The sequence below is a fragment of the Polyodon spathula genome, unplaced genomic scaffold, assembly GCF_017654505.1.
Source record: "Polyodon spathula isolate WHYD16114869_AA unplaced genomic scaffold, ASM1765450v1 scaffolds_698, whole genome shotgun sequence".
NCBI classification, from domain to species: domain Eukaryota; kingdom Metazoa; phylum Chordata; class Actinopteri; order Acipenseriformes; family Polyodontidae; genus Polyodon; species Polyodon spathula.
Genome location: NW_024472187.1, coordinates 34133 through 48643, shown reverse-complemented (window position 1 = coordinate 48643; position 14511 = coordinate 34133). Strand labels below are relative to the sequence as shown.

The 14511-nt window shown below is 39.8% G+C and overlaps 1 protein-coding gene across 2 annotated transcripts in view; it reads left to right on the top strand.

Moving 5' to 3' along the window:
- Positions 1 to 1465: 1465 nt before the first annotated feature.
- Positions 1466 to 14511, top strand: part of LOC121308450 (active breakpoint cluster region-related protein-like) — a 35394-nt gene continuing 22348 nt past the window's right edge. Inside the window, exons 1-4 of one of the 2 annotated variants that reach the window (XM_041240859.1) lie at positions 1466 to 1633; positions 6280 to 6465; positions 11048 to 11155; positions 12372 to 12432. In XM_041240859.1, coding sequence (XP_041096793.1) covers positions 1481 to 1633; positions 6280 to 6465; positions 11048 to 11155; positions 12372 to 12432 — 508 coding nt within the window. In that variant the 5' untranslated portion in view covers positions 1466 to 1480. Of the gene's footprint in view, positions 1634 to 2149; positions 2237 to 6279; positions 6466 to 11047; positions 11156 to 12371; positions 12433 to 14511 lie in introns of those variants that run through there. The other variant, XM_041240860.1, reaches the window with a different exon arrangement.

Genomic DNA, 14511 nt, shown 5'->3' with positions numbered 1-14511 from the left:
TGGCGTTTTGGGACAGGCTGTCTGGGAAGGAAACAGAGATTAAAACTGCTCTGTATGGGTTTTTGTTATTAGTGTAATATTAATAGCTTTATTAGTTCTGCGTGTTTTTATATCGCGGTTAGAAATACTACTGCATCTTTAAACTACGTGTTTCACAGACATTGGGATATTTACTCCAAATCGTCATCAGCATTATACTGTGAAACGCCATTTACAATTCTGTAACGAATAAGAAACAACTCGGCACTACTCACAAGCCCCGGCCTCACATGTCCGAGTTGTTGTCTTTTGTTTTTTTTTTGGTTTGTTTTTTTATATCTCTGCTTTAGTAACTTTATTGGGTGTGTGAATGAACATGCTGCTGAGTGAACATGCTGCTGAGTGAACATGCTGCTGAATGAACATGCTGCTGAGTGAACATGCTGCTGAGTGAACATGCTGCTGAGTGAACATGCTGCTGAGTGAACATGCTGCTGAGTGAACATGCTGCTGAATGAACATGCTGCTGAGTGAACATGCTGCTGAGTGAACATGCTGCTGAGTGAACATGCTGCTGAATGAACATGCTGCTGAATGAACATGCTGCTGAGTGAACATGCTGCTGAGTGAACATGCTGCTGAGTGAACATGCTGCTGAGTGAACATGCTGCTGAGTGAACATGCTGCGCACTAATACATGCAAACCACTTTACATTCCTACCTTTATACCCATACTTACTTTTTATATTGTTACATTTCATATAAAGAATTCATGGCAACATTATAACACTCTTCTTTTTTTGTTTGTTCTTGGAACATATCACTGTTTTTCTTCCGTTCATTCGTTTCTGTTTTGCTCCTCACACAAAGCCGAATGATTGAGCACCTTACTATCACACTGTACCAGTAATTCATTTTTTTGTGATGGCTGTTGCCGAATACTGTTCAAAGATTGAGCAACTCTGTAAACAGGCAGCAATAAGACTAGACCCTCTCCAACATGGGCTCTCAGTATTAAGAGAGTTTCAAAAGGCCCTGGTCTCCCTTCTTTTCTATATAACTGCTGGTTGAAAAGCAATCGGTTCACCCACAGATGGAGCTCTTTTACTGGTATTTTCATTTGAATCGTATTTTGTGTGGCTCCATTCCAGACAGTGTACCCCACATGCTGTAGCACTATTGTAAGGAATCTAAACCTGTGGTCCTCAGTGAAAATATGTAGTTTTTTTCTGCCGTTTTAAAAGGACACTTCTATTATTAAAATCACGGAATCTTCACTCAGACCGCTCCTTCAGCAGTTATGTAGTTCACAAGGCTATAGGGAAGAACTTGCAGCAAAGTAGTTTATACAAAACATGCTAAAATGCACTGCGGTCAATCAGTCATTGAAGTGAATGTGCTGCCAAACCTATGGCACGTGAGGTTGGGCATTACAAGATGTCAATCACCTGCTGTAATAACTATTAACAGCTGATGAGGGTTACAGTGAATCCCATACAACATGCGAAAAAACAAACAAACATTGAAACCATTGTTCTTTTTGTTTCAGGGGGACGCCTACACAGAAAAGGGTCTGGAGATGAGAAAGCTGGTTCTGTCTGGGTTCCTAGCCAGTGAAGAGATTTACATCAACCAGCTGGAAGCCTTGCTCTTGGTAATGCCTCTGCTTCAGTCTTTTGTACAGAGTACTCCTGAAGTAATTGTTGTGTTTTCCTCTATACAGGCTGAAGAATTTGCACACCCTCCCCAGGATTCCACAAGGTCAAAGATAGTGACCTGTCATTGTGAAATGTAACACAGTGTACTCCTGAACTGTACAGTACTTACACATTCAGAAAAGCATGGCTCAGGAACGGCAGTACCAGTGTTTCAAAATGCTATTCTAACTACTGGGCAGACAGCTGTACCCTCCAGTAAGAGACTTTGTTTAGCCAATGCGTGGATCAATGAAAAACATATTTGCAGTAGGTGGGGTAAAACTAAATATATTTTTTAAATTAGTTTTGCATTTATGGCCATGCAGAGATACCATGCAAATCGTTTTCTATGTAGATATATCAGTCTAATTGTTTAGTCCTCCTTGTTTACTACAGGGTAGACAGGCTCTCTAAGACTGTTCAATACTATTCCACTGAGCTGTATAGCAGGCGACAGACAAGTGACTTGCCTGTCAAACCTCATTTTGCATGAACGACAACTCTTTTTTTAATTCCCTAGCAGAGTCTACAGAGCAAAAGATGCTTCAGCTTATAATAAGGTAATACTGTGGGTCTAAAAGCCTCTATTATACAAATACAGTGCTTCCCGTCTCTGTATCCTGTCTGTGTTGTTACAATGACATCAGCACCAATACACTCATTTGATAAAACATTTAGGGCATAACTTTAACGTTGGATGGGACCACATGGCTCCAGGTGCATTGTGGAAATTGCAGTGCCTTTTGATTTATGGCACTGTCGCTTGTCACATTATGTTGCGTCTTCTGCTTTCCCATGATTGTTGCTAAACAATTGAACACAACTCTTGCACAACTCGCAGTATATATGTCATACATGACCCATGACCACATGCATTACCATAAACGGCAGACCAGTAAATTAGGGGATTTTCTAATGTTCAGTGTGTGACTGCCCCCCTGACCAATGCTGTCTGTGGTATGCACCTGGAAGCCCCTTGCATTGTAACTAGAGGCACACAAAATGTGCATGAGATCAGAGAGCTGACTTTTTTCTAAAGCAGAAACAACCCCCCAGAACTCAGAGAAACGCATGACCACAAAACAGCCTTTCCGGTTTAATGTGTAGGGCTTTCTGAAACGGCTCAAATACCGTGTCGTACTGTGAACCTGGAGCCAAGTAAGAAATAATATCATGTGTGTGTGTGTGTGTTTTTTTTTTTTTTTTTTTGTTTAAACATTTTATTCAGTTTTGTCAACTGTTTATTCATCATTTATCCTGTTTTATTATATAAAAGCTTCAGAGGTGAGGTCTCAGTTTCAAATTGCAATACAAAACTTAGTTAGATTTTTGTAATAGTACACAGATAGTCCGTAGATTGCATCTTGTTACATTTTGCAAGGTGAATTAATTGGAATTGTAAGGGGCTTGATATTTGTGTGTGATGTGCAAAAAAAGAAATATATATATATATATATATATATATGTGTGTAGGTATATGTATATGTATATATTAATTATAATATATTGAGTTTTTAAGTTTCTGTACCTGGTAAAGTCTAAATTCAAGCCATGGTCTTTGTAGAATGACCTGCATCATTTTCTTTGCAGTTTTTGTTTCCACAGTATAATTCCAGTTTCACATCTTCATTGTCTGTGTTCTTGTTCTCTGCACTTTACCAATGACTGCCCAGGCTGCGTCTAAAAATAAACTCTTTTTCTGACGAGGTTACTGAGCTTCTAGAAGAGAAAACTGTTTTTTATTTCAAGCTGAAAATCTGTTTGCTTAATACATAGCTCTCGCATAAGATCAGTAGCAAAACCCTTCCTGTTAAAACAGTGGATAAATATTTGGAAATTAGGCTATGCAATAGCAAAGGGGACATTTCCTTACCAGGAATGTGTATGTGATTTAATGGGCGTCCTTATCTGAGTCTGTTCCTGTAAAAAAACGAACAACACCTTTATATTTATTTTGTCATGAAGTGCAAGAGCAGTCCTAGTTCCATACTCACTTGCAGCTCACGGAGAGTTAATGAACGTTTGCTTTCATTGATCTGGCTTGGGGGTTTTCAGGCATGGTAGTAAACTATTTCATGTATGTTTTTGTTATTTTAATGCACCTACGGTATATTTTAACCCTACGGTATTGTATTTTTTATATATAATACAGTAGGAACTGCCAAATTATTAATAGTTAGCTTTCAGCAGTTGGGAAGAGTGGGCCAAACCTGCAGCTGATTTATCTTGCTTCCAATAGAAATGATGAAAAGACACGTGTGACCTCTGGGCTGTTCCCGGGAGATGGGGTTGCTTGTCCATCTGAAAATACAATAACACCGAGGCATTTAAACAGAGCACATGAAACGCATTTGTCATCAATTGTATCATCCTATTATACTCGCGCTGCCCTGCTGCTGTGATTCCAGCATCTTCGCTGGTGAAGTGGAAACTCAGGTTGCACTGGGTTGTGTGGTGCAGTGGCTGGTGACTCGAGAGATAACAAACAGGACCTTTTTTCATTCATTCTGTCATTAAAGGATAATTCCAGTGTTATGATAGGAGGAGTAAGAGAGATATTAATGTAGAAAGGCAATAGTAAAGAATCTAGCATATAGTGTTAGAGATGGTACACAAATGGCCATATCATAATGATTAGTGATCTAGATCCTCATTCAGTCATGTAGCTGTATTGAATGCACTGTTAGAAGTTCATTAATTAACAAACTAACTTTCAATGACAATGCAGAATTGTTATGGTTAATAAGAATACGTTTAGGAAAGAAAAATAACAACACCCGCTCAGTGTCTTGGTCTTGTTGTCAACACACTCCTCAGTGTTAAAATATTTAATCTCAATCAACATGGATCGCATGCTGCTTGGGAAAATAGGATGACAATGAACAGAGGGGGTGAAACACACAAGTGTTATTTAGATGAAGCACTGTTTGCATTAAAAAATGTGCCCTTGCATTGAAATCGTCAATTCTTTGTTGCATTAAAACTGGGGTTGATTTAGAGCTGTTTCTTAACACATGTGACCTTCCCTCGCCTGCCTTGGGTTACAAGGTCAATGTCTGTCTCTGTGACAGAATGGCAGGGCGTAGCGTACAGCAGAAAGGATTGAGCCAGGAGAGGATCTGGTTCCCTTTTGCAGTCTGGATCGGTGACACCAGATAGATAGTAGTGTTTGCAGCTGATGAATTACAGGACCTGGCAGTCTGTGACTAGGAGGAAGCGTGCAGGAGCCAGTGCCCCTGAGTGCACCTCCATGCTGGGTTGTGCTGCCGCTCAACGGGGGTAAGGAAGGCTGGCGGAGCTCTCAGACGCGTGTTCTAGAAGCGGAATTAAAAAGGCGAGGAAAGACAGAAATTTGAAGAAGCGAGAATCTTGCCACTTTTTTTTAGATTATTAAAAAAAAACATGTCCCTTTGTGTAGATTATGCAAACCAAACATCTACAGTAACTGTGCATGTGAGTCTATTTTAGTGTAATTCCTTCTTGTATGGAAGGGAGGGGGTTATATTGATTTAAACAACAGTGGGATTTAGATTTATTGAATAAACACCTTAGCCTTTAGTATCGTGTTGTGCTGTGGTTGAGATCTTGAGTTGGGTCAGCTGAATACTGTAAAGGCTTTTTTTTTTTGATGCAAGCAAGAATATCCAAAGGTGCTTTTCTTACATTGAGACCATGTCACTGTGTTTGGCTCAGCAAGTAGCACATGTGATTCGAGGTCAGAAGCGATTTGGAACTGTGTGGTCTATCCGTGCCTGTGTGTGTGTGTGTGCGTGTGCGTGCGTGTGTACATGCTTTGGTATCGTTCCCACTGTTGAAAAAGGAGAGAAACATTTAAAGCAGCAGCACAGTCCATTTTCCAGATAGTATTTTTCAGCTTGTAAATTTACAAAGCTTTTAGAAAATGTTATGTTTTTTTAAACTGGTTTGGGACAGCTTTAAGCCAGACCTACATGGCCAAATCTCTAGTCCTTGTCAACTCCTGAGATGCACCGACTAAGCAAATATGAACATTAATTGAACATTAATAGCCCTGGTGCCCAATTTGGAGGTAGCAGCTATCTTACTCATTAACACATGCTTTCCATTTGTGTTTGTCTCGTGGTTAGGATTCTAAACATCTAATGAATAAAGAAGTCTTCCTAGTTTTTAATGATAGTTTCCTCAGTGTATATGTTGCTGTTTATAAATATGCACATTCGTGTTTTTGGTTGTATTTGAGAGCCGTAGTGAAGTCATTTTGCTGCTTCTTTTTTGAATAACAAAATGTTCTCAATGGATTGCCTATTGACAGTTATTACATGTCTGTATTTCCCGCTATCAACTCGCAATTTTCTATATACTGCCCTATAAGATTCAATAATAAGGCTTCTGTTTTGGTCACATGGGACTTGATCTTTTGCAAATGATAGGCTATTGTAGAGACCACAGTGCGGCTTCACAGCTAACTGACTTCGAAATTCTGATACCAGTAGCTCTCTTATAGATACCAAGCTTAGTTACCGTAGACATTTCTGTGTGTATTTTATGAAAAACAATATTGTTCCATATACTTTTTTTTTGTTTTGAATAAGAAACTAACTCCAGTTTTTCCATTTCTTTTCAGCCGATGAGACCCCTGAAGGCGACTGCCACAACATCTCAGCCCGTTTTGACCATTCAACAGATAGAGACAATCTTTTACAAAATCCAGGACATTTTTGAGATACACAAGGAATTTTACGACAACCTCTATCCTAATATTCAGCAGTGGGACAACAATCTGACCGTGGGACACCTCTTTCAAAAGCTGGTAAGCTGCTGAGTGTCTTTGCTTCACTTATCTCAATTACAGCAGATTTATATTGTATAGGCATCTCATCTCAAACTGGCCTATATGCAGTAAGCTGAAAGATCCCATACCCCTGGTTTATTAATCTGTGCAGTGGTGCTTAATTAACTTTTAGGTTAGACTTTAAAAAAAAAAAAAAAGATTTGTTTCTGTCAAGCAAAGCAGCGCTTTCCAGTGACGGTGAATGTTAAAGGAGAATGATTATCATAGTCTCCGCTAAAAAGGAGTAGTTAAACCCTAAAGACTGGTTTCAAAGACAATGATTAGCACTAGTCTCTGACTACCTAATATTACCTTAGGCAGGGTAGTACAAGACTAGTGCTAATCTGGGTCTGTGAAACTAGCCGTCAGTCTTGGAAGATGCTAAATTATACAGACCGCAAACAAGAAGATCGCACGTTTCCAGTGACATGCACGGCTATTCAACCTTTGATGAAGGCTTTGCAGACTGACTTTGTATTGTTGTTGCTCGCTTCTCAGACCACAGTGTTTGACCACTCTTTCATTGCTGGCTTTTCTTTCCATGTTAAAGCCTCTCCTCCCCTAAACCTCTGATGCACAAGTTAATCAGCATGAAAGACACACCTGCAACGAAACACCACTTTTCAGTTCATTACATCCACAGATCTTGCGTCGTGCATGTCAAGATTAGTTGCTCAAAAGCTGTGGCATTGTACAGTGGCATTGTAATGTCTCTCTAACAAACATTTCCATGTGTTTTACATTTTACCGTTAGCACACATCACATTTATCCTAGACAGCCTTATGTATTTTGTGTTTAAAATTGTTTTCACAAATGCAGCAGAAGGATGTTGCAAATTTTCAGACATTTCATGTGGCTCATTCATGCAATTCACCAGATCAATACAAGCAATTTACAAATCAATTTCCATACTAAAATTAATGCAATCATAACTCTGATTGAAATGCAAATACAACCAATGTGTGCATTTCAAATAAATTCAAAGAAGTAAAATTCTCATGCTATACATTAGTAAAAGAACAGTATTCTACGCAACACAGCTGCAGATTGTATTGGGATTCATTACTGTTGCTTTGAATGTAGTGGCATCTGTGAAGATCATGCATTCAAATTCGTTCTTTTGAGTTTCAGTGCTGCTGCCATTCCATGTCTAGATTGGTTTATACAGTGAAGCTGGGGTTCCTGAGTGGCGCATCCAATAAAGGCGCTCTGCATGGAGTGCAGGATGCGCCCTATAGCCTGGAGATCGCGCGTTAAAATCCAGGCTATGTCATTGCCGACCATGGCCGCCTGGGTAGGGAGGGTTAGGTCGGCAGGGAAATCCGCGGTTCAGGGCGCCTGCGCAGCTGCGATGGAGCCATTCAGATCTGTTTTGTCCTCCGGCGCTATAGGTCTGATGTCTGTGAAAAAATATGACTAGGCAGGGACACATTTCGGAGGACGCACGTGTCAGCCACCGTTCCCCGAGTCGCCAGGGGGTTGCAGCGGTGAACCGGGATTAATAAAAATACAATTAGTGATTCCAAATTGGGGAGAAAACTGGGGTAAAATCATTGGCGACGTAATGGTAGTAGTGAGAGTGGTGTGAACTTTGGGTTGTTAAACCCTCTGGTTGAAAACAGTTGAGCATTTTCTCTGCTTGGGTTCGGCCTTGCTGTTTATCTAGATCCTCTTTTCTAAACAGGGTAGAGCTGATAAATATTTTCCCAGCAGAGGTAATGTTTTGACAGCCCTGCTGAGCAGTTTTGTGTGGTGTGAGTTGCTGTGAATAACTTACAGAGAAGCAAATCAAAACTCTGGCTCCTTCCTCCACTCGAGCTGAATGAAGCGCTGCTTAATATCCCTGGCACGGCCCTGCTGTCGGAGCGCAAACCATTCTCATTCCCCTGCGTAAAGATGTAGCGACTGCAGCAGCCATAGCAGAATCTCTTCCTGCTAATACAGTGACAGATCAGCGAGCGCAGCCTGACTAATTCACAATCCTCTGCTGCCACTAGAGAGACTGGAAATGGGGACTGAGAAGAAATAAAACTGTTCACAACCCCTTAAATGCCATTTTCCAGCTGGCAGAATTGCCATTTTCCTTGCAAAGGTCTGTGCTGGGAAGCGCTTTGTATGATGCATAGAAAATCCAAACAGCCAAGATAGCAGCATTTCTTCTTTAAAAAACCAGACAAACACAGTAAATGAATGAATTGTAAAGTAATTCAATTCATAAAAGCGATTGGGGCTGCTTACTAAATGTGTAGCCTTCCACTGTAAAGGAGCACATTCTTAACATTCATACAGTGAAGCATCAGGTCAGTGTTGAAACTATTGCAGTTTTAGGCTCAAAACATGCTTGGCAATGAATTAATGTGCAGCAGGAGCTGGGTATGCACCATGTTCAATGCGATTCTGCTTTGTCAGGATAACTTCATTAGTAAGGGTCATAGATTGAGTGCAGTCGTCTTATTGATAAAGCGTTGGGTTGGATGTGGGGGAAGCTGGAATCAATGATGGCATTGCAAAGAGAGCTTGTAATAGGGCTTCAGTAGGAGGTCATCTTTGTGTTTGTTGCATGCATGTATGCAACAAGCATACATGGTTTGTATCTCCCAGTTTATATCTCACAAAGAGCGGGGATCATATTGATGCAGCAAAATAATTAAAATGACATTGATTCGATTATCCCATTTAAACCATGCTTTAAAATGAATAACCTGTGGCAATAACAGGGATGGAATTAAGACTCCCATTTGAAAGCTGTCTATACACCGGGGCTTGCTGTCTATACACCGGGGCTGATCAAGCTCGTACTAAAACTTGGAACTGCTGTGCAATAGGAGTCTTATTTCCATCCATGCAGTAAGAATCTGGGGAGTGTTAGAACCTGCAACTGAACTTATATATTTATTTATTTATTTATTTATTTATTTATTATAAGTTGTATTTGTCTGGTGTGTTTGAGCGCATCACGAATATTGTACAGTCCTTGGGTCTTTTACAAACAGATAGCTGTGTTTCTACAGTGTAATGAAGTCAGGCGTGCAATTTCTCTTCTTGTTCTCTTATTAGTTTAGATCTGAGCAGAGAGGTTGCTAGGGAACCGCAAACGTCACAAATACTAATCACGTCTGCTGTCTTAGGGGAGCCATCAAAGTACGGGTGTTACTTGCAAACATAATTGCCTGGTTGAGCTAAATGGTGCTGAATCCCGTTTTGATAAAGCCTGTAGCTTGAACCCTGGCACAAACAACTGAACTAAAATAGTGAGCAAATTGTTTTGTGCAAGAACTTAATTGGGAGCCTGTATAATATCTAGCACCATGAAGATTGAGAATCAGGTTAATGTCCAATGCAAAGGATAGTGTTGTGTTTTAACAACAGGGCCCATGTTTGCTGATGGAGCCCGTTGCTAATCGCTGTGTTTCTCATTATGAAAAGAACTGAGTCTTCATCTCTTAGACAAGCTACTCTAGTCTATTTCCGTATAGAGGATGTCAGTTCATAAAACTGATAAGCAGGGTTATTTGGTTTAGTTAAAACATGAACCTGAAGTGTATTGGGCCTAAAAATGGTAGTGAAGCTTGACATTATGGCAACATTAAATAGCAGAATGTGATCTTCAGTATACATGTTGTGTAGTGGAGGTACCTTTTGTTTGAGATTTGTAAGAAATCCTCACTCCACTCAAGCTGCATGTATAGTATGAGGCGTCTTCAGTGTCCTGTAATGGATTCGTGGTTGCTGTCAAGTTTTGGCTGCCTTGCCTGTATCCCTGCATGTGTCTGCATGTTTCATACGTCATACCCAGTATAGCAGCATGCAAGCACTGCTGCACAGTGCCAGTACAATGTCCTTCAGGTTCAGCTGGGTCTGGAATTGTGTATAATTCCATACAGAAGCTGAGACAAAGAGGCTGAACGGTGCCTCTCGAATTCCTCCTTCTGCTTTTCTCCTAAAACATTGAGTTTTGAGTTTCATCACAAAATAAGCAGTTTAAAAAAAAAAAAAAAAAAAAGGTCACTTTTTATTACAGCTGCAGAAGGGATGTAAGCTTGATAATTAACATCACAGTAGCCAGAGAATCAAGCCATGGTATTCCCCTTAACTTGTTCTTTGTACTTCCTTCCTTGCATTTAAGATTAATTCAGTCTTTGTGTTCTTAAACCACCTGCTTGGACGTCGGGCGTGCTTTTTAGTGGGGTAAAAAAAAAAAAAACACATTTTCTATCCTTAAACAATGCAAACATCATGAGTTTTGAGATCAGACGGATTATGCACATTGAACTTCTGTTTTTGGTTTTAAGTTATCCAACCTGTTTATCCCATATGTTCTCATAGGCCTCCGGTTGCACATCCCTGATCTAACAATGAATGAGCTTACTCTGCTTTACTTCCATAGTTGGGTATGAATGAGAAATAGCAGCTTGGAAGTGCAAATTAGATTTGATTAAAGCACACCACTCAGTCGCATTGTTAACCAAAGAGTACTGTATGCTGTGCATCACCCCACAGCTGCATGTTTCATCCCGTCTGATTCAATATTTTATGTTGTCCTTTTTTTTTTTTAATCAGGCCAGCCAGCTTGGTGTGTACAAAGCATTTGTGGATAACTACAAAGTTGCCGTGGAGACAGCTGAGAAATGTAGCCAGGCAAACAATCAGTTTCAGAAGATTTCAGAGGTAAGCAAACAGGGAGGTGGAAATCGCTGTAGGGCATTGTTAGTCTCCGGACACCTGATTTAATTCAAAATATTGTTATTTATTTTCATCCAGATACAGACACAAAGACATTTCAGTTGACAAAGATTCTGTTTAAATGTATTAGGTTGGTTGTGTGTCCTCTCTTCCTGTTCACAGTTTTTGAGGCCGGTGTCCATAAAGGTTGTTTTTGGGTGGGGGAGGCAGGTGGTCTGGTGTTTATGTCTAAATAAAGGGATTATTAAACGCTTACATGGGTTTTTGTGTTCAGAAAGTCTGGTAGATTTTATTGAATAGCACCACAGGACAGGGAGATTTCCACAACTGTTAGATCCCACAATAACAAACGTTATTCACAGTATAAAAAATACAAAAGAGCAGTAAAAAAGGTAAACAATCTTCTTTATTCACATTTCAAAGCATGCTTTTAATCAGGCTCCCTATTTCATAGTGTTTTGTACTCATTTTGTGAAAGGAAAATACACCAGCAAAGTCACAGCACTAACTAATACCAGACAATCACTAATCACTCGGTGTGTGTGTGTGTGTGTGTGTGTGTGTGTGTGTGTGTGAGAGAGTGAAGTAATGACTTTATCTTTGTAGAGAGCTTTGCCAACTGCAGGAAGGAAACGGTTAAGCTGCATGGCTGTGCTGTGTGTAAAAAGGGATTCTCCCATTCCGTCTGCAGTGAGCTTTCCTCTGTAGAATAACACTGTTGAAACAATGTAGATCTGGAGATATAAAGCAAGACTAATCGGCTCATAGTTGGTGTTCAGCTTCCTGAACTTATCTCAACACAACAACTTAAACACAGGATCAGCTCCAAAAATTGTGCAAATATTTACAGTATTAATAATTCATCAATGTTTTATAAGAAATCGTATATAAAATAAAGTCGACATACTGCCTCTTTTCGGCATCAGAATGTAACATTTTTTTAAATGCATGTACAGTAAAAGAAAAGAGAACTTGAATGACATCACCATGGGTTCTTTATCTGGGGAATGTCTCAGTAAGGAAGCAGTATCTGCAATGATGGGTGGTGCATTATGGGGGGGGGGGGGGGGGGGTGTATTGTGTTTAAATGCAATTGCTGAACCTCAGTGCATTTTAATAATCTGTTAATATAATAACACAACACTAATATAACATGATTTTTTTAAAACAATAGTACAATGGTCTTTTTTTTCTATCACAGAACCTCAAAGTAAAGGGCCCTAAGGATTCTAAGGACTGCACCACCTCAGTCACAATGGAAGGTAAGACCCCCACAGACACCACTGCCTTTTCTAGCCTGTTTATTTAATCTGAGCCCCAAGCAGCCAGAAAAGGGGATTGAGGCAGAAATACACTTTGCAGAAGGCACAGCGCTGCTAGCAGCTCAGTAGATGGGTATTCCTCTGAGACGCCAGCCCTGCCCCCCTCCCCTCTGTTTGTGTGTGCAGTGCTTGGCTGAGGTGGTTGATGTTCCGATCCAGCCTGTGAATGTAGCTGGTTATGGAAAGTAGAGGGCTAGGAGAGATGGCTGTATCAGCGGAGGGGTGATTGACATGGAAATGCTACTGATCCTGAGGCTCTGTTGTAACTGCACCTACGGTAAAATGAACAAGCCTTTTGATTTTTCTGAAACGGACGGTATTGTTTTGCTTTTCTTTCTTTTCTTGTATTTGTTAAGATTTGACTGCAGAGAGAGCACTGTAGATTTATTTATGCATTTTTTTCTTTTGGTAACCATCTCTCAGCTTTTATTTGATGCTTGAATGACTTTCAATCCTGTTCTTTTTAAATTCAAGCGGCTGTATTCTTTTAAAGTTTTAAACCGACTAGTCTTTTATCATTTTTGTATATAGTTTTTGTATCAATTCTTCAGTACTATTGCATCTGGCTTTGAATGCTTTTAGAGATGGTTTTGTTAAGAATATTCTGCTCTTCTCAGTTTGTGTGTAATGGTCTTATTATTATTATTATTATTATTATTATTATTATTATTATTACAGACAGGTGAAGAAAAACTTATCTCCAAAAAGATATGATAAAATTGGCCACATGTTTCACATCTTCATTCCAGTGTCATCATAGATCCGGTATTTAGAATTGCATGAATGATCATTCTGATTCTAATTGTCCTGTGATATGCATGCCTGGGCTGTGATTTTAATCAGGGTGGAAGCTGTCTAAAGAGGTTCTTTAAAACCTGAAATGCCCTATGAAATGGATCAGCATCAGGAATGAGATGGAACCCCAGGTGTGATCAACCACAACCCAGAGCAGCTTCCTGCTCTTTCTTTCAAGAGTGGTCAACCACGGGATTGCCGTGCACTGTGCCACCAACAGATTTCAATTGTTCTAGATTAGAAGTGGATTCATGTTCCTCTTGCCAGTACGTGGTGTTTTGTATTTTCGTACTGCCCTGCTTGCCAGCAGTCTTGCTTAATGGGATGGAGACTGTGACGAGTTGTTTTTGTACATAAGTTTTGAAAGACAGGGAAGTTCCCGCTTGCAGCATATCTGACTGGATGTTCTCCAAAAACCTTTATTTATGATATTAGAAAACTAATCAGTGTTCAGTCTGTAATTTTCATAGGGTGTGGATTTCAAAATAACTATTATGTGCTGGGCAGAGCCTGTCATTTTACTAGCTGGAAGTTTAGTTAGTAATGCCATTGTTTCACCTCACCCAGACAGTACAGGGGTAGGATCACAAAGGACTTTTTAGTCTAAACTAGAGCTGTTCCTCCTACAGACTGGGGATTTTTAAAATGAAGGGAAAGCTTTTCATTTTGTAATGCTGGGTGCTCAATCAGGATTCGTTTTGCATATTCTTTGTGGGAGGCATGTGGTCTGGTGTTTATGTCTAAATAAAGGGCTTATTAAATGCTTACATGGGTTTTTGCCATTTTTACTAAAGCAGTGGTGGGTGTTCATGAAGTCTGGGAGGTTTTATTGAATAGCCCCACAGGACAGGAAAATTACATGTTTACTGTATTTTTGATTTTTTTTACCCCTATGTGGAAAATTACATCACAATCGAAATGGAACCTCAATAAAATAAATGTACCTTTGCTATATTTTGATTAGAAAAATTGCAGTCAGAGGTGACCACACAACCAGTCGTCACGCCCCTTTCATGCCACCTCACCACTGACTAGACTGAAGAAAAAAAAAAAAAGACATTTATACTCTTTTACTTGTACAAAGGAATGCATTCTGCATCACCTAATATATCGTTTTGCATAAATCAACAGATTTTAAAAGAAAATCCTTCAAAATGTCAATGTAGAAGTCACACTGGTCCCTATAATTTAAGGCATGAATTCATTGGTTTAGTAAAAACGTAT